This window comes from Serinus canaria, chromosome 4 (genome assembly GCF_022539315.1).
Source record: "Serinus canaria isolate serCan28SL12 chromosome 4, serCan2020, whole genome shotgun sequence".
Lineage (NCBI taxonomy): Eukaryota > Metazoa > Chordata > Aves > Passeriformes > Fringillidae > Serinus > Serinus canaria.
Window position 1 is genome coordinate 32,826,731 of NC_066317.1, and position 20,179 is coordinate 32,846,909.

General features: G+C 41.3%; 1 protein-coding gene across 1 annotated transcript; it reads right to left on the bottom strand.

Moving 5' to 3' along the window:
• Positions 1-1,364: 1,364 nt before the first annotated feature.
• Positions 1,365-18,655, bottom strand: TMEM192 (transmembrane protein 192). Its single transcript, XM_009101175.4, has 6 exons — positions 18,518-18,655; positions 15,496-15,642; positions 11,204-11,468; positions 9,093-9,227; positions 5,310-5,412; positions 1,365-2,984 (listed from the first exon to the last, which is right to left on the bottom strand). The coding sequence occupies exons 1-6, from the start codon at positions 18,557-18,559 to the stop codon at positions 2,861-2,863; spliced, it is 816 nt and encodes a 271-aa protein (XP_009099423.1). The 5' UTR covers positions 18,560-18,655; the 3' UTR covers positions 1,365-2,860.
• Positions 18,656-20,179: the final 1,524 nt, after the last annotated feature.

Genomic DNA, 20,179 nt, shown 5'->3' on the forward strand with positions numbered 1-20,179 from the left:
ACCAGAGCAGGGCTGTGTTGGTGGTTAGGAAAGCACTACTTTGCAGCAGAGCACGTGCAAACCCCTCTGCTCACTTTTTTGCCCCCCTGAAGCTTGGACCCAATGCTCCAGTGCTCACTGCATGCACAGCATACCTTAGATTTCACTTCAGGCAGTACAATCCATGCCAGGAGCAGGTGCTGGCACTGCAGGGACAGGCACCCAGGCTGCCACACTGGGCATGGACAGCACTGGCCACCCCAGTACACAGCCTTGCAGCAGCAGAGAGGCGTCTGCTAAACAGGATACAGCAGGAACAAAACAAATAGGAGTCATTGTCCAGTTTAGCACTGTGGCGTGTCAGACACAGCAAGGTCGCAGCTGAGCTTCATCTCCCTGGCACAGCAGCAGCCATTCACCCCTTCCACGTGGCCTTTCAAGCAGCTGATGGCACACAGGCCCCCTGAGCACCTTCTGCAGACCAGTGAGCTTGGCCACAGGCAGGGTGGTGGTCAGGAGGAGGCAGGTGCCCACAGAACCAGAACACAGGTTCTGGTGCTCAGGCCCACAGAACCCAGCAACACCATGCCATACACTGGGACAGCTGGCACAGGGGAACCTGGGGGCTGGGGAGTACTTCTGCCTCCAAACCAGCCTGGCCTTGGCCCATCTGCTGCAGACAAGGGGATTGGGGCTGTCACACACAGCAGCAGCTCCTACTTGACAATTCACTGCAGCTCTACCATGACCATAAGTTGAAGTGTTCAGGGCGAGTAGTAAAGCTTACCAGCTTCTGGTTGGAGCCCATACAAATGGGTAAAGCCTCCACCCTGCCCAAAGAAAAAGTTTAAAGATACTAAGAAAACAAGATAGAATTGAGAGTATGATAAAGATATAAAACTGGGGCAAGGGGTGGGTGGTTGTTATCGTTTGTTATCACTTGTGTACTTAGGAAAGGTAACATTGAAAGGGCAGATGTACGTGTGTGTGCACAGCAAGGCACACCTGCTTTTTTTTCCAGCTACCATGTTCCACAGAAAGCAACACTACTGGTTAATCCAAGGTTTACCTTGAGCAGTCAGAGAGAAGAGGAAGGTTTGAGTGATGACCTCAAAACAAAGGAAAACTCTTCTACCTCACTATGCAGCATCCTTCTCAATGTTGGAAAGAAACACAAGTGGCAGAGGAAGGCTGAAGCATGATGGAAAGAAACATGACTCAGAAAGGGGAATAAAACTAAACTTAAAGCTTCAAAACAAGTGTACAGCTATCCTTGTATGGCTAGTTTTAAGTTCCAACACTGCTATGAGAACTTCAGCATAACAGAAAAATGTGCACAGATTGCCTGTTGGAACCAGATGTACAAGAGCTTGGAAATAACAGAATTCACACTCTTCCTTGGTTGCATTTATTGTGCATGAATTTCACAGTCACATTTTACTGCTTTTCATAGAAATGATATAAATTGACATACAGAGTCACATCAAAACCTGAGTCCTAAAAACAAATAACTTTATTCCATACATGTATACTATAAAATTCTGGCTGCATTTTCAAGAAACAACAGCTAAGGAAACAGTCTAGTGTTGGATAGCAGGAAAGCCTCCAATATTTGTTTTCCTTTGAATGAGACAACCCCCATATTTGTTGCACACTAAACTATCTAGGTACTTCTACAGTTGTGCCCTAACACCAAAGTAGGATGAATTAATTTTCCTTTCTTATATTCAACTACAAGACCACTCCTCTTAAGAGTCTTCTTCCCAGTTTTGATTTGTGATTATCCTATCCCCAGAGAGGTATTGGCTTCTAAAATAATTCTTTGTCTACATTAGTAGACAAAATAGTACCCAGAAAAAAATGTTTCTTTCACCAGCCTTACTTCACCATAAATTAAAACCAAGAATTCTTGTTTCATCAACTTCTAAAAGACCTTTCTGTCTTCTGCTGCTTTCCACTTCCCCACATACACCACTTCAACTTTTGAATCAAGATGCTGACCTTCTTGAAGGGCCAAAGTGAAGAGCAAGTATATAACAAGCACTTTTGACAGCATCTTTAAAAGCATTCAACACAAGTTAGTTACCATATCAACAGAAAAGCTCATGCTCAAGTATTTTTGCTTTGTTAGTTCAGTTGGCAGAGTAGGAGTCTTGTTACTAACACAAACTTCTAGTAATGGGATAGTCATCAGCCCTGAGGATCCCTCTTAAGAGCTTTAAAGCCAGAATTCTGAACAATTGCTTATCACGGCATGGTTTTTGTACCATAACCTTGTGAGAGTTACAGTTTTAGGGCACCCACCACTTTTTTATAATCCCAAGTTAGATGCCAAATTTTTTCACTTACCCGACAACGGAGAAAATGAGACATCTAGAAAACAAGTACCTGTATTGGATTACTGAAGTAATCAACCTCCATCCCTGGAAATAGAGAATCAGTGACAGAACACATGTAGTCTCAGCTTCAGCAATAGAAACTGCACATACATCCCTTGGAAAGTCAGATTTTTCTAGAGAACAAATTTGAATTCCAGAAATATAAAAGACTTTGGTAGCCTGAAGCTTAATGGTTACATAGCAGTACAAAATAACAGCAACAACTGGGCAAAGTGAAACCATTAACTCAGGTCCAACTTTAACTTATGATGAATTAAAAATCCTTGAAGCTGCAGAACTTTTTTCCAGAACTGATGATTTGAAGAGAGCCGGAGTGTCCAGTTGTAATAGGTTTATAATGTATGCAGAGCTTATCCCTCCAGCTTAACTTGTACTTCAAAAAGTGAAGGATGATTGAAGAGTCACATCTGTACAAACCAGTCTGGATATTACATTACTTCACATTCCTCCCCAGAGCTCCAGCAGGAGTTTCCCAAATGCTGTTAAGTTTTGATTTGCTGAGATGTTAACGCCAACAGTCTCTTGCTGAGCAGTGCATTGTGTCGCTGAAGATACTCTATAATATCTCCTTGCTTCTCAACTAACTCTTCTAAACTGGAATTTTCCCTTGAAGAAACAAAAGTAAATATGGGTTTCAGTAAATGACAGCAGCCTTCTAATATGTGAAATATCAGAGTTAATTAACACATACTTAAACAGTTGTTTCTTTAGTTTCACTTTTGCTGGAATCAACTAATTTTTGAGGGAAGAGGCAATCTACGACAGCTATATGTCCAACTCTGTTTTGCATGAGAAGGCAGGAAGAGAAAGTCTGGCTGAACTTCATGCCATGTACATACAACTGAGGAACACAGTTCCTGCTAGACAGTTACAGAGTGAGGATCTTACTGTTTAAGAAACCAATATAGACAATACGCTAGAATTGTAGTAAAAGCATGGAACCTTTCCCACACATATTAGGAAGCTTGTTTTGAGCAGGCATAATATTGTTGTTCAGTTGTGGGAGATCATAAGCTGTTTAAGATAGAAATTGATTAACCTGGAGTAGCATACATTTTATGCTACTATATACAGCAATATCTGTCACATACCGTGACAGCAACAGTACCAAAAAATTGTGCTACTTCAAATCTACAACCTCATGTACAACTATCCTCCCCCCTTAAAAATATATCCAGTTTTCAGATATCTCTCCATTTAACTCCAATAGAAACACTGAAACATTTATTAAATCTCACTTAATTGAGGGGGGGAAAAGTAGAGAATTTTGTCAAATCTAATTAGGAACTTTTAAGATACAACAAGATGAAGTACCAATGCCTGAGTATAGTCTGTTCTTTCCTTACATATTATTTCTTCTCAGCTGACCTTCTGACTTTGGAATCTGCCCTCCTAGCACACTTGTGAGCATCTTAGTGCTGAGAAAGTTGTTCCTCAGCCTTACAGCATTTTGTAGAGGAACACTGCCCATTTCATAATTCTTAGAAAGTGTTGAGAAGGATATTGAGTGGAAAAACAAAGCTTAGGTCCAATTAAAAACCTACTGTAGATAAACTGGGAAAAGTAAAGAACACAAGTTTTCTAAACAGAAAACTTGCAACCTTAACCAGTAACATGCACTGCCAACTTAAGGCTTCTGATCAGTAGCTTAGGTTGCAGAGGTCATGATATTCAAAAAACATTCTTATAACAAGGTCAACTGAAGGGCTGACAGGATTCACTTTTCAATAGATGTTAACTCCCAAGGGAAAGAGAGTCAGAGTTGTATAGAGCTAAATTAAAATAACGGTTTTGCAATCAGTTCTCACAGGAAGTTTGCACTCTTTAATCAAAAAGGAGCACAATCTTTTCCTCAGCTGGTCATTGTTGCAGACACATTCCCTGGGCACTTGAGAATTTCTCAGGGGAGAAGATGAATGAGAAAGAAATGAGGTCCACCATGCAATCACCATGGTTTTTATATCAAAATGGAAGTCAGACATGGTATCAAAATTCAAGACAATTCTAAATCCTTCCTGTATCCTGGACACCTACTTCCAACTTCCATAAAAGCATGTGCATGCTGCATTTGTGATACCAGGGAAAGTCCCAAAGTATTAGTCATTTCTCATTAGTCAACCTTTCATAAAGACAGCACATATAGAAGCAAGTCATAGTATATTAGAAAATCTCCAATTCTTGTAAGAAATACATTATATTTTCAATTACTAGTTTTTATTAAGTCATACAAGACTGATTTCAGCAACTGGAAAATGAATGAGCAGTTGACAGGTACACAAAGAACAAATGAAAAATAAGTCTCAGTGCCTGGGACAGTCTCAGTTACTGTTGGACAGCTTCTACTCCCACTGAGACCCTCCTTACTTCTTAAATGCCCTCCACACCTTAAAAGTTCCTTCCCAAACTTAAAATGCATTCCAAATCCACTGCTAAAATCTCATGTCCAACTGCTGGCACAGAACAGAGCTGCTCAGTTTTCTTCTTTGTCTGTTAACTGCCCACAATACATCTCCTTCCCTGAAAAAAACTAGCTGAAGCAGCTAGGCTTCTGTAGGCCTGCTTTAAGTAACAGTGTCTATCTTTCCTTAAATCCTATATAAAATTAACTAAACCTGAATTAACACAGCTATTTATACTAAAGATTCATGTAACCAGCCCTAAATTGTCAAATCACCTCCATTCTTATGTTTGAGGATTTCTGTACCATAGTAAACTGTCATTTACTATGGAGAAAGTACAAGACTGCTGCATCTCATCTGTGCATCTAAAACAGCAGGCTTATACATAGTTCCTTCAGAACTATTATCCCCACCTCTGGTTTAGCTGACAGGTCTAAGATTGCATGGAAGTCTACAGGAAATCATGCAATTCCATTCATGTTGCCGATATGCCATGGCTGAAAATGGCACAAAATGAATACAGAATTCTTACCTGAATCCAACTTCTGAGGTAATGTGACTAGGGTAGGCATACATCTTTTCTTCTTCAATTATGTCAGGTCTTGGCTTGGCACGATTGAAGTTGCTTATTTTCACTGCAAGAAAGCTTTATAAATTAGTTGGAAAGTGGGGAGGGGGAGGCAGCTTTAATACCAGAGCCCAAGTTGTAAAAATCTGTAACAGATGATCCTAAGATTACGTTAGGATAGGAGATGGAAAGACAATAAAGGAATAATCTGAGAAATGGAAAAGGAAAGCACACCTGACTGAGGAAGCTTGAACATATGCAAAGTTTATTCTGCAACCTAAGAGAGGGTAAAATCTTAGTTGCCTTTTACAGGGTACCATGATTCAGTCTCCAAGTTCAGGCAAAACTAAGTAAAATGGCATAAAACAGTTTTAAGAAGTTTTGTACTGGTAGCTGGTTCAGAACTTCTAGCTTAAACTCTTCAATAAATACTACTTAAACTAGAGTAGCTGCAGTGAAGCAGCAGCTTGTTTGCCAGCTCAGACAAGGGCAGGCTTGCTACAGAAAGCCATTGCGAACCAAGCAGCCTTGGCTATCAAACCCAGAAGTCATTCTGGGCACCTGTGAATAAAGTTTAAGGCTAAATTTAACAGATGTATGGGTGGGACGGGTGGGAAAAGTTGTAGGCACCCTCTGCATTATTTCGAAAAGGAAGCTGAAAATATTTAAAGCCATTCAATGTCAGATCCTGATTCAGAGAAAATATCAAAATATCCAGAGTATGCATTTGGGACTCTGCAGTTAGGGCTGCTTGTGAAACAATGCATCTAATGCCACAAAAAACATTACAGTGCAGCTCTGTGAGAAATCCACACTACTGTAACAGAGGAGTGTCCTTACAAGTCAGTACTATGATGGGGTTTATTACAGGCCACCCTGCTAAAACAATGCTAAGGCCCTCCAGAGGTTAACTACAAGTTAGGCTCAAAGGTTAGTTATTTCTATGACGGTATTTCTCTACAAATAAAACCACAAAGGAATGGATGTGGAATTCTCAACATGTGTTGTTTGTGGGAATGTTGGTCTTTTATTCAAGTGATATTAGAAGTATGTGAGAAAGTAATTAAATACGTATATTTAGTAAGTCTTTTAAAGCTTTACTCCCTATCCTAGCAGTAAAAAACTTAGAATAGTAAGCTGACATTTAGAGCTGTCTGTATCGTACTTCATTCCATGCACTTTTACCTCACTTGAACGATTTATATATGTCAAATCTATTATAGGTCAATCACAGCAATTCCTTGTAGATTTCTGAATCTCTCCCTCTGCATCCTACAGCTATATATACACACTGCTGCATGGAGATAATTTTAGGGAAGGCAGTAGTCCTTCACAGGACATTGTCTATCATACAATTCATAAACAGGTCCAACAAGCAAAAGAAGTACCTAGAATTACAGTCAGATACCCCTGATTTGTGAGACAGAATTACTGAACTAAGAAATAAGTCAGGTACATGAACCTTCTACAGATAAGCATTTTATGTCTCATTCTCATAGTTAAATAATTACCTCACTGTGAAGAAACAATATGTGAACTCGTGCTGCCTTCTCTCCAAAATGATACAAAACTAATACAAAAAAGGGTGGGCCAGTAGTTTTTTGTGTAAATTTACCTTAGTGTCCCCATTGTTGCTCAGCTGATACTATCTTAGCTGTATCTGCTAAGTGCTTGCCTTGAAGAAGGGAATTCTAAACCTCAGCTGAAGGCTGCCCTTAAAACTATCCCATTAAAGAAGCTTCATGCTTCCACCCAGTCACATACTCTGCTCTAAGACGTCCGAATGTCATTATTGCTACAGATTCTCAGGGTATTTTCAAAATTGCCCAAACACATTTGTTTTGCCTCAGTACAGCCTTAATTTGATATTAGAATGTTGAAAAACCTTAAAATCCACCACTACAGATAAGACAGACATGCAAGCAGTCTCTCAACTTACCTCAACAAGCATTGGGATGGAGAACAAGAAAACAAATTACACTACACACTGGAAAAAGCAACTGAGGGTGACTGGAAGTCTTCTCCACCTTGCAGCAGGTGTAACATCACATAAAAATTAGCCCTAGCTTTGTACACCAAGTTTTAGAGAATGAAATTTTACGTAGATTTGGAGCTGCTCAAGAGATAAGGTAGCTGTTGGTAGAACACACTGCCTTATTCCTTCCTAGCAATGCAACTCTTCCCCTTCATTACAGGATTCACTGAACCCCTCTTCAAGCCTCTTTGAGCTGCAAAGCACAACAGTGCACCCCACAACTTCTGTGTATATGCATTTATTTATCAACATGTTAGATACTTTTGCAAAGTTTAAAGGCAAGTGTTTTATCAAATCTTTGTAAGTTACACCAAACCTAAAGCAGACAACCTTACAGTGAGAGCACAAACATGGTTAATGAATTTGAAGTCACAGGAACTGGCATAAGTACAAGTCAGGAAACAATACCCTTTTGGTGACAAATAAGCAGAAAAATAGTTTGAGAGTTCTTACAGAAGTACAAGCTCAGACCTTACTACTATGCAGGTCATCTTTCTTGCACTTAACCTTTTTGGTCAAGGTAAGAGTCACACAATACAGTTCTTGGAGCTCCAGGAGGCCTCAGGGCTAGAAATAGCACTTCTCTGGAATTCCTGACATTCTATTAAAGTTTTACAATTTATCTCTTATTTCCCGAGTTTCCCAGGAAAGTAAGTATGCATATGCAAAGAAGGGATGATCTGTAGCATTCCTGGAATAGTTTTCTAGCACTGCCATGATAGAATTCCCTCATCACTGGCCTTTATTCTTCCAGAGGACAGTCTACTTGAGCCAAGCTGGGCCATTGAGGGGAAAGCCTGGCAAGCCTGCAGCATTCAGGCTCCTGGCACACTTGTAAGACAAAGACATAGTTTAGGGCTGGGACCTGATTTTTTGGTGCATTTTTGATGCTGTTGCAGGAGAGACAGAAGAGGTTTTATTTCCTAGACGAACAAGCTACTTGGCAGTATTTCTCTGTGTGCCATTGCACTACTATGAGCACACCAAAGTTTTCTTTTAATCATTTATTTATCAGCATTTTAGATAGTTTTGCAAAGTTTAAAGGCAAGTGTTTTATCAAGTCTTCATAAGTTATACCAAATCTAAAGCAGAGAATCTTACAAACCAACAGTGACAGCACAAAGCAAAGCCTCACAGATTTATAAAGCACTACAGTGTTTTGATATGATCACAGCTTCCAAAACCCAAGCATCTTTTAAATATTCACTAGAAGGAACCTTCCATTTTAATGTCAAAGAGAAACTGAAGCCTTTGGGGTGGGACCAGGGAAAGAGGAAGAGGCTGGAAAAGGCACAATCACACAATCAGGTACGCAAACCCCTCAGACACAGGTCTGACTAAGCCAGCTAGCTCTTACTGCTTCACAGCTTGTGGTGCATGCATTTGAGAAACACTGATAAACAGAGAAACCTGTTCACAGGACACTTTTTGAATTAATTAGGCATTTATTGCCACTTCACTGGATTAACAGCTTTGAGATAACATGGAGCTTTCATTTAGCAGCCCTTGGAACCAAATCAAGCCTGACAACCTTTCTCAATTTGTTTTGGATTTGCCTTAGTTCTCCTTCTACAAGCACAGAATCGTTTTGTATTTATAATGGTAGTTAAACGCCTTGGGGTACCACAAGTGAACTACTGTGAGGGCAAACAAACAGTTGAGTACCAGCTATAATGAATGTCACACAAAAAGGCTAAGCTTGCCTCTCTCACCTGTGTAAATCACTAAGCATGTCAGGGAACTAATCATCTCCAGGCTCAGGACTCCCAGGATAAGATACAGGTACACTTTGCTGTGATCAGGAAAGGAATGCTGCACCGACAGAATCAAGAGTAGGGCTGTATTACCTAGAAAACAAATGTTATATTTTAAATATACACTAATTTTATTAGCTATTTAAAATTAATTAATGCTTTCTCATGCCCAGTATCTGCAAAAAGCCACAACACTTCAGTAATGCTTTTCCATTTCATACCATGCTTGCCCCTTCAACTGATTTCCTTAACATGCAAGCTTATACCTGCTGGTAGCAAAATGAGGTTTCATTTCAGCACATGTAATGGTAGACAGCTAGGAGTTTTCTTATAGATTCTTCTGACTTAAAAAACAAGGGTGGAAGAAGCACACTAGAAACACCTAAATAGGTACATGGGTTAAAAACTGTTTCTGGCTTTGTTGATGCTATTCATCTTACTCATTCTTTCAGTTCCTCCCTCATTTTCATGACTTACATGATCCTAAGAGATCATGTAAGTCATGAAAATGAGGGAGTATTTTCCATCAAGTAGTGGACTTAAAATATATTTAAATTAGGCTAACAGAGCAAAAAAAAAAAAAAAAAAACCCTTAACACCTTCCTTTCAAAGCCTACTCACACAGACTTCCACTTCCTCTTATCTTAATATCTGAACATAACTGAAAGTTTAATTGAAATTAGTACAATTAGTCAAGGAGAAAAAATACTAAGTTACAAATCTAAAAATCTTTTCTGATACAGAGTGTGAAGCGTTTTTTTCCTTCCTGTAAAAATGTGTAAGACCAGTGTCTGGATAAAGAGCTAAATTTATAAAGACCATTAATGTAGCTGGGGAACTGGGCAGTTCTCTTTCCTGCTGTGTCAGTCAAGTGAAGGAAGTGGTATCAGCAGTCATTACCATGGCAGGATGCTTGCAGTAATGGAAGAACTACCTTCTGAACAACAGATGATCAAAATTCTACAGCACACACCTGATTGCATCCGAACATTCACAAATGCCCAGTTTGTCTAGTAGGGAGAAGTGGGCTCCATCTAAGACTGAAAGCAGGGCAAAGCATTGCCAATTACACTGCAACAGGCAGAAATAATCCTTTTACATCATTAATCCTCCTGTAGTCTGCTTTTCTCACTGCACTCCAAACACTTCTACATCTTCAGAGCTCTATCTAGTGGCCAGAGCCCGAAGTGTTGCACATTTATCAAGCTGACTAGCTCTTTTAAAAAGAGACTGAGGAAAGAAAGCTAGCTTCCTATATAGACCATTTCACTTATTATTTCTGGTGAAAAAAAGATCTACTTCAGGAGGGAGGTGGGATCATTAGAGCCAAAAATACTGTAGAAGCCATTACTCTGCTCTTTTCCACTGCTATTTGTGGGAAAAAATCCCCTTAAGTTAGATGGATTTCAGATTTGAAAGTGATTTGTAGAAAAGCTTCATCAGTTAAGTGCACCAACACTTTAAAGCTGAATTTTCCAGAGATGTAACTTAAAAATATTGTTAAATCACTTCTATATACCACCTTTTGTCAATAGAAAGTAGAGAAAGGCAGTCAGATACAGAGCTGAATGTTACACATCCTCAGTGAAGGTCAGAAAATTGGTGATTTCACTGACTTCAGAGAGCTCTTGGGCAACAAGCAATTAATCTAGGTGGATTGCTGAGCTTGAAAAGAGAAGAGCAGCACACTTCCTGAAAGGACTAGCAGGCTTACCACATATCCAACCAGACAAATGAATATGCAAATCAAGATCACTAGCAGTCAAACACATACTTTGCTGACTGAATACTCCATGGCTGAAGACTACATGCTAATGACTAAATGTTTTACTCAACCTCACAGTGCTAGCATTTTTGCACTACAAACAGTTCCTTACAATATGCATCTGGCAGACCAGAAAGATCAGTACAGAGGTTCATCTGACTAAAGGATAATTTGTAAGTGCTCATAGGCACGTTTGTAAAAGTTCATAATATAGAATACACAATTATATAATATAACCTGCTCAGACTTTTATTGTGCCAACAGTTTAAAGCTTTAGATGGAAAAAAACTCAAGTTCACTTCACCTGTGGCATGTATCAGCAGTGGAAGCCTTTTTAGATGCCTTGTTGATCGATATATGGAGAAGTAACCTCTTCTTCTGACTCTGCTGTGGTGGTGCTGCACGTATCGTTCAAAACAGGCATGGAGAACCCACAGAACTACTTTTGCAATTATTATAACAGTCTGCACTTTAAGTGGGTGAGTGTAGTTTCCAGGGCACTTATCTTGGTTTGGATTGGGGTAAGAACAAAACATAGCTGCTAAAAATGCTAGAACAACAAAAGCAACCTGGAAGAGAAAGGAAGAGAGAAAAATCTTTAAAGTCACTATTTAGCTATATATATAAAAAAAACCTGAAACACAAAACCAGGATTATGCAGTTAATTCATTATGCATTACTTTCTGAATTGATTTTATTAGAGTTGAGGTAACATATGAAACATTAGACACTTGTTACAGCCACTACATGTCACCCTGGGAGTACACAAATGACTGAAATTGCTAAGTAGTAAGACTGACTTTCAGGAAGGCAAACAATCTCCAGCAGAACAGAGCTGGTAGTTGTCACCCTTCCAAGAATTTCTACTAAATCAATGTCACTGTTCCTTGAGTCCTCATAGTGAATTTATTTCATTTCTGGACCCTCCTTACTATGCCTTTTTACTTGAAAGAAAACTTGATTTATGCTCCTAGAAAAGAGAAATCACATCTTTTTAGATTCATTCAATTACACTTAATACTGCTCTGTGGGACAGGCTTTTATCTTATTGGTACACTCTATATTTCCTGAAACTGACATTTCCCAAAATTGACATTTCCTAAGTGAAAATCAACACTTTCCTACAGCCACTGAAGATCATCTCCACATTGACTTTAGGAAAGTGAATCATCAGAGTAACTGAAAGTCAGTTATTAGCACTGGGTAGGCATCTTTGCCACTTGGTAATCATTCCTTAGTATATTTACCATCATATTTTTCCATTTCATCTTTTCACTTATGTCAGGAAAACCAGACAGATTGTCAGTCAGAGTACATATATAGCCAGACTGTATATATACTTATCCTTTCAGACTACTGTCATTATGCTTAACTTTTCCTGTCTTCTAGGCTCCTCTCCAAATTTTCAGCATCAGCAGTGAACATTAGCAATATTTTGGCATTTCTAATATTTTTATTAGAAAGCAAAGCTGTGGATGCATATTACCTCTAGTATATGAACACGCACAGGGCTTTCTTAATATTTATAGAGTTTTATCACAGAAAATATTTTCTCTACTGTGTTCATTCAGTGAACAAGAACAACACTATATTTTCTCATTCTACAGAACAGGACTATTTTTAAAACAAAAAACTCCCACCAATACACAAATAAATGGGGAGCTACTAATATACAAAACACAAAAAAAAAATGGATGTGCCTCAAGTCTACAGATGATTTCTAATACACTTAGCTTAAAACAGGTCAGGTGTCAGGTGTTCTGCATGTCATAACTGACAGAAGCAGCACATCAGAATTGAAGACAGGGAAAGCACCCAACTTTCATTTGCTGCCTTTGTCTCCATACTTTGTTCTATGAGTATTTAAGATCCCACTGCCCCCTTTCCACCCTCTTGCACTTTATTTCCTATTTTTGTACTTTCTTCAAGCAACACTCTTCACAGAAATTAGCTTTTCAGAACCACTAAATTACTCTTGAGACAAACCCTTAGCTTGCTCAGGTTGTGACCAGAGTTAGATAACTGGGAAAGGAGCAAGAAAGGGGAATAATTGTCACACAATTGCCAATACCTATAAAAGACTTTAGAGAGGACAGATAGAAGGTAGAAGGAAAGAAACCCAAACCAAAATAGGAGTGTACCCCACATTATCCATAAAACCATTACTTCAAATATAAATTAAATACCATATTATCTTGAGATAGGTTAAGTTGCTAGATTAAGAAGTTAAATAAAAGGGAGCTTTATAATTTGTTTAATCTATTCTTTTACCACCTTCTTTTCTCACAAAGCTAAGAATAATTCAGCCATTTTACTTCATCTGTTTATTGTTTGGCTTGCCATTTTACAAGTGATACAATGAGTTCTACTCCTTCCAGGTGTTAGGAATACATTTCAGTAGAGAAAATGGCTGTATTTAACTGATGCAAGCAGAAATGACCTAGCATTACATCTCTACTAAACTACTACAGCAGTGTATACAAGAGAAAACAGGAAGCTGGCATTTATAGTGGTATTTATAAATATGTTTTGCTTGCATTGTTGGGCCGTTTAATAACAGGGGTTTCACCCCACATATTTTCACATACAAAAAGTTATTCTTATAAAGAGTAGCATTTAAGTTCAATTTTGTGCATGTTCTCACAGAGAGGATAAAGGAAAGAAAGGATTAACATAATGAAATTATTTCTAGCCTGTACACTTCACATTGCTCTCCAGCCTCCTGATGGGAAGCCTTCAGAAAAGCAAGGCTTGGCAAATTAAAGGCCCTCAAAAACACAGTCCTACCACAGTCCAGCACATCCTATCCACCTCCCAGAATTGTATGTAACTAGGCAGCTGAATCACAACAGCTATTTTGCTACCTAACTCCATTTCCTGGCACAGGAAAGCGGAGAAGAAATACTCCAAGTTACATACAAATTGCTTTAGAGATGCATTACAGTTCTCCCACATAATACTATGACTGCTTAGCTGCTCCAGGACATTTACCCCTGTGGCAGGCTGTGCATCAGAAGCTACCCTGGCCTCTCTCCACACTCCACAAGGTTCATGCACATTTGCAGAAGCACAGGGGAAGGATATCCAATAAGCTTGTTTTGCCCACCCATCCTTTCGGTGAGAGACACAGTGCCACTCAAGGTAGCAATTATAATGCTGTTTTGCCAACAGAAAAGGATACTTCTCCATTTTGCTCCAAGGACCAACTGGTCACTGAAGCAGGTTCAGCAACAGCAACGAGACTTAACCTGTGAAAATATGTGTTGACATATGCCACAGTTTTCCCATTTCACCTAACCATACTTCTCGCAATATGCAGGAAAGAGGAAAAAGTGGGAGGAAAATAGGCAGCAGTTTCCTAGGATCTGGGTGACTGACTTTTGGCTGCATTAATTATGGTAGCAGATAGCAAAGCCCCAAGGCTTGGCAGAAAATAGTCACTGCTCTATTACCAATAGCACATTTGAGTGCCTTCTATAAGGGAATGGCACAGAGTTCTTCTGGTAGGGGAAGGGAGTAAGGCTGGATACATGGCTTCCATTGGGAATTTTGGTAGTCAGCAGAACAGCAGAGGTCTTTAAATCTACTTGACAGCCAGAGGAGCATTTCTTGATACTACTACAAGGCCCACAAAACAGCTACTCCTAAAATTAGAAGGCTAAAGCACATTGAACAACTGCCCAAAGAGAGACCTTAGAGGTTGGTATGTGCTTTTAAAGTCCTGGCAGAGAACTTGTTCTCAAGAGCACTGGGCACTGCATTTTGTGTTTGAGATTAAGGAAGCTCTAAAACAGCACGTGTCACTGGTACTATCATCATTACTAGGGTAGAAAAGACCCTTAAGTCCACCCTTTACTTAAAACTACCACATCCATCACTAACCCATGTCCCTAAAAGACATGAAAGTGACATTTCAGCCAGATCTTAGGCTCTGAGCTCTTCAGCTTTCTTTCTTCATATCTGGTTGCCACACACACACACAAGAAACAACAAGCCTCTTCAGCTTACCAAAGAAAAACCCATTACTAGGCAGGACTCACTCTGCTTCTGTCTACCAGCCTCCATAAATGCCTAGATACTGTTCAGTGTTTGCGCTTTTTGCTCTTAACCTCCAGAAGTGAGAGCAGAAAGTAGCACTTGGATTATTTTCTCTCTCCATCCACTACCATGCAACACTCCCCAAGCAAGTCCAGCTTTAATTGTTGAGTTATCTTCTCTTCGAAATTAGGTTTGCTCTCAGAAGGCACAGCATGAAAATTATCTCAGCCCTCTATAACTAGCATATCACATCTATGGCAATAATATTATTTTTAAACTACATTTCCAACAGCATAGAAGAACTACTATTTAAAATGCTCTTCCTCCTAACAAGATGTATCACAGCACCAACAACCAGAACAAGAAGGCAGAAAGTATTTGATAGCATATACATTATCAAAAACTATTGGCAAAGTGGACCTCACTGGTTTGGAAGAACTGCCAGTATATGCAATTCACTGTCATATAATCAGAATTCTGTCACATGAACAGTGGATTCTGAAGGATTCAGAAGAGAGATAGCAAATTTCTTAGGGAAATCATGCTTCTTAAACTTACATGTATTAGCAACAGGAAATTGGCAAGGAGAACTGCTGGGATAGCATGAAATCTTGGCCTCAGCTGGGAATGCAATGCATGAGACGAAATGAGTGGTGCATCCAGTAGAGGATCATCTTCCAAACTCTGTGTTATTTCCAAAGAACCCTGGAACAGAAGGGAAAGGCAAACAATAGCAACAGGTAAGCTCTAAAAGTAAAGTACAAAGGGTTTGGAATCTCCTCTTAGCAAATCAAGCCTTGAGGGGAAAACCCCACTAGGTTAATATCTTGAAAAAGCTCTTAAACTCCAGGTAAACGCTCAACATATCTTTATGTGAGAACTCAGTCCCTGAGGAATCCAACACTAATCTACTTCCTAGTATCACACTGAGCCTTCAGTGTAAAATGTAAAATTCAGTGTACTTGTAAAATGTATTACAAGTATCAGAACTTCAACCCTAAGATATCAGAAGCAGCAGTATATTTATGGGGAAAAGTGACAAAGTGTCCCTCTCACATGCTTTATACACGCACTGCAAAACTCTTTGTTGTTCTTACTTTTGTTTGACTACAGTTGGAGACAACAACAAGTTGCAGTGTAACAGCAACAGTTTTGAGTATTCAGCCTCTGATACTACTGACGTGTCAAAACACCTGCAGCAGTAACTAGAGCTGAAGTCAGGCAGGAAAGAAGCAGCAGCTCACAGAGGGAAGAAGGTGCTACCAAGTGCTGAGCAAGACATTCTCTGCCTGCACCAGAGAGAATGCAGCCTGCCTGTGCCATGTTGGAGCCAAGCATTAGTTCTTTGACTTCACATTCAGCTCAAATGTAGTGTCTTTTACTAAGTAGAAGATAAAATTAAGTATGGGTGGAGGGGAAAACTTTGGAAAAGGAACTTGCCCCACAGCTATGCATCCCTGCTCCTTTCAGGCCAGGACAAGGTCATTCAATACACATTAAGTGGAACATACACAAGGCACTACAATGGCCAAAAGTGCTTGAGTTTCTCCCTTAGCATCCTGTTACATCCCTTGCCTCAGAAGATAAAACAGCTCAAGATTTCACTGCTGTTCTTCATGATACCAACCACAGCCCAGAACAAGACGACAAGGGCAGACCCTATCCCACTCCAGACTTCTGATGTGCCAGGTTTCACCAGACTATTTACTGATTTATAAACTCAGGACTTTTTTTATAAACTGAGGACCCTTTGCCATAAGAAAAAGCAGCATAAACCTCAAGACAAATGAAACATGCCATCCTTCTAGACACTAGCACGGGAAGAGAGGGATTTCACCTAGGTTTATACTTCATGTCAATGAGGACAATGTGATTGTCTCCCCAGAGTTATTTCACCTGCACACAACTGCCTACAGCGAAAGAAAGAGTCATCAAAAGTTATTTCAGTCAACAACCAATTTTATTTTAGAACTGCGAACACTCCACTTGCCCTGCCACAGAGGAGTGTGAACTATTTGACACCTTTTAACTAGCCTAGTCTTTGACTGAAAATGACCTTACCGAAACACCTGCCTGGTAAAATGACCTTTTACTGCACACCTAAATTTTTGCAAATGGCACTCCTCTTATGGCACTGATATAAAATCTAGAAGCATAAGAGCAAAGATGCCTTCTAACCCTCCTTCGCCCATTTTCACAGGCCAGGTGTAATTTTAAGCTCTGAGAGCAAGGACCAACACTCCAGCAGCCAAGGCATCTCAACTAATTCTTTAGATTTCACATGAGTAAAAAATTCATTGCTATGAGGGTGGAGAGACACTGGAACAGCTGCCTGGTGAAGCTACAGATGCTCCATTCCTTGAAGTGTTCAAGGCCAGGCTGGCTGAGGTTTTGGGCAAGCTGGTCTAGTAGAAAGTGTTCCTGGCCATGGCAAAGGGGGGGTTAGAAATAGATTTTTAAAGAACCTTCAACCCAAACCATTCTATGATCACAGAATCAATAGTGGGGTTAACAGCTCACATCTCCCACAAACCCAGAAATTCTTAGGACAATATCCTTTGTCTCATGGGAACAAATGATTCACCATTTCTGCATTTCACCATTCCCTCATTTCCATGAGGGATCAGTGCACTCCATCACAGACAAAGCTTTATCAGAGCTTTGACCATGCTACTTTCTTACAAGACTGGCTGCAGTCCATCTTTGTATCCTAAAATACAGCTAGTATTAGGAAGCACTAGATTATGTAATCTCTTCAGAGATTTTATTACAGACAACACGGAGAGGAGGAGAATTAAAGCATGGGACAGGATGATCCCATGCAGTCAATCTGACATAAAGAAAACCCAGTAAGTGTCCTTCCTAACTGGAGCAAACACTGGTTTCATTTCATTAAGATGAGCCAAAGCCACAGCTGTCAAAAGCCAAAATGCCTTAAAACCAGACTTGTCTGGCACTGCTGCTGAGCACAGGTTAAAGCTTTAGCCTCCTTGGCTCCCTGATCCACTTCCAGCATGTGACCCCTTCCACAGCAGCCCAGCGCCAGCAGGAGGAGGGCAGGCAGGAACAAGCCACAGCCGGCAAGCCTTGCCCACGCAGGCTTCCAGCTGGGGCGGGCAGAAACATTCAAACAAACACAGAAACGCCGTGGTCATGCCAGCCAACAGCGCATAATCCAGAGATGGCATAGACAGGATCCGCCTGTGGAAAAATAACCCAGAAAACCTGAAGGAGTCATAAGAGGCCCCGAGTAACCTCGATTAAAAACAAGTCCAGGCCCAAATGCCTCGGGGTATTTCAAGCCCGGCTGGGGAGGGGCAGCGCGGGGAGCGAGGGGCCGCGGCGGCCTCCTCCCTTCGGAGAGGGCCACTGGGGACGCGCCTGGGCCGGCGGGCGTCCCCGCAAGAAACAGATAAAGCCTCGGGCACCCGGACGGAAAACAGCCAGGAAGAGGCGGAAGAAAGAGACGGCACGGAACACGAGGCGCTGGCCCGGCGGCGCCCACCCTCAGCGGCAGCTCGGCCGCTCACCCGGGCGGGGTCCCCGTGGCCGCGGCCCCGCTCCCGCCCGCCGCGCTCACGTTGTCCAGGTCCTGCCGCCTCCTCCCCGCCGTCAGCGCCATCGCCGCCTCCCACCACAGCCGCCCCGGCGGCGTTTAATGGGCGCCCCCGGTGCGGCCCTGCCGCCACGGGCTGGCCACGGGCAGCGCCGCCGTCCCGCCCCGCCCCGCCAGTAGCGTCCCCGGTCGCCATTGGGTCCGCGCGGCGCCAGCACCGCCCCGGGGCGCGGCCCTGCCGGCGGGGGGACCGGTGCCGGGGCCGGGGCCGGGTCTCAGGCTGAACTCCCGTCCCGCCGCCCCGGCACAGGTCCGTGCCCCCAGCCCGCTCTGTAGTGCCGCGCTGCCCCGTGCCCATTGCAGTTCTCTCGGCAGCCCGCGCCTGAATTCCAAACGGAGACCGTTTACAGCAGGCTCCGGGCTGGTGTCCTTGCGGGGCCGTGGCTCGGAAGGCAGCGCTGGGAGGGGAAAGTGCCCCAGGAGCAGATGTTTGGCCAAAGTGTGGGGTAAAGGCAGCGTAGTGTTGGTGCCAGCTTGCAGTGCAGAGCGTTCTCTCACCTTCGATTGGTCTTGCTGAAAGCATGGAGCTTTTGCAGCTAGTTACTGTTTCCAGTGGATCTGGTCTCCCCTTCAGATCACGAAAAGTTTTATTCATGAGGCACTTTATCCATTTTCTAAGATATTTCTGGCCCTGCTGTATATTTTAGGAAGTAACATGTTTTCTTTAAAACGTGTGCTTGGCAATTTCATTTTCTAACCCTTTGTGATCACACTGAAACAGACTGGCCACTGACAGTGAAGAGACTTACTCCCTTATGGATCTCTGTCTTACTGACGTTGACAGCCTTGTGTATTCTGCATACTCCTCAACCACTTAGTTGTGCCTAGTTATTATTTGGTAATTTTTGTTAGCCTCTCTGACATTTTTCAGCTCTAACCTCTCTGAAATGAGAAGGATCAGAATGACACACTGTTCAAGCATGTTCAAAGTATGAATTCCCAAAACATTATATTTATTATCTGTTATGTGCTCTGTTCCTCTGCTAATATTTCTTAACTTCTGTTTGTTCTTTATGAACATCCCTTAACCTTCCGCTAATGCTAGTGAGGACTCTGAACAGGATCAAAGCTGTAACAGGGGTCTGAAAGACAAGTAAGATTGTATCCTCTCCAGGTTATAATTGTTCTATGTGTACTATTCAAGAGAAGCCAGGACTGCCACCCTGAACAGCTGCAGTGGCTCTATCTCTCTTGAAAGCATGTTGAAGTGCCAAGGGGTGAAAACTGCTCTTGAAGTATGAGCTTCTTCAGAGAAGTTCCAAGTTTTTATCTCAGTTTCTGTGACTTTTCCTGACTATCTTTTACTAGAAAAAAACTCTCAACTGAAACAACCCATGCAGGTCATTTACATTCATCACTTGCATTCATTTGTTCTTGTTTAATACAGATAAGCATATTTAGTGAACTGAACAGCTATCTTAAATTAAAAAGAAGCTTTAAACTTGCTGGTTTGACTTAGATAAAGTCCAGCTCCTGTGATAAGAGCATGCTCTGTTCCAGTTTCTCAGCCTAAATGTTCCTTTTTCCTCCTCGTTATTGTGCTTCCTCTTTTTTTTTTCATTCCTGACAAGAACATGATGCTACTAATCAGCAAGCAGATGTCAACAGTTTTCAGTGACATTGAAG

Bases quoted from the DNA above. Each gene is read 5' to 3' on its own strand.
- TMEM192 (XM_009101175.4), bottom strand. From the start codon at position 18,559: ATGGCGCTGACGGCGGGGAGGAGGCGGCAGGACCTGGACAAC. The intron at 15,643-18,517 runs GTGAGCGCGGCG...CTTCTGTTCCAG, and splicing joins GGCGGCAGGACCTGGACAAC to GGTTCTTTGGAAATAACACA. The intron at 5,413-9,092 runs GTGAGAGAGGCA...GCTTTCTTGCAG, and splicing joins ATGCTTAGTGATTTACACAG to TGAAAATAAGCAACTTCAAT.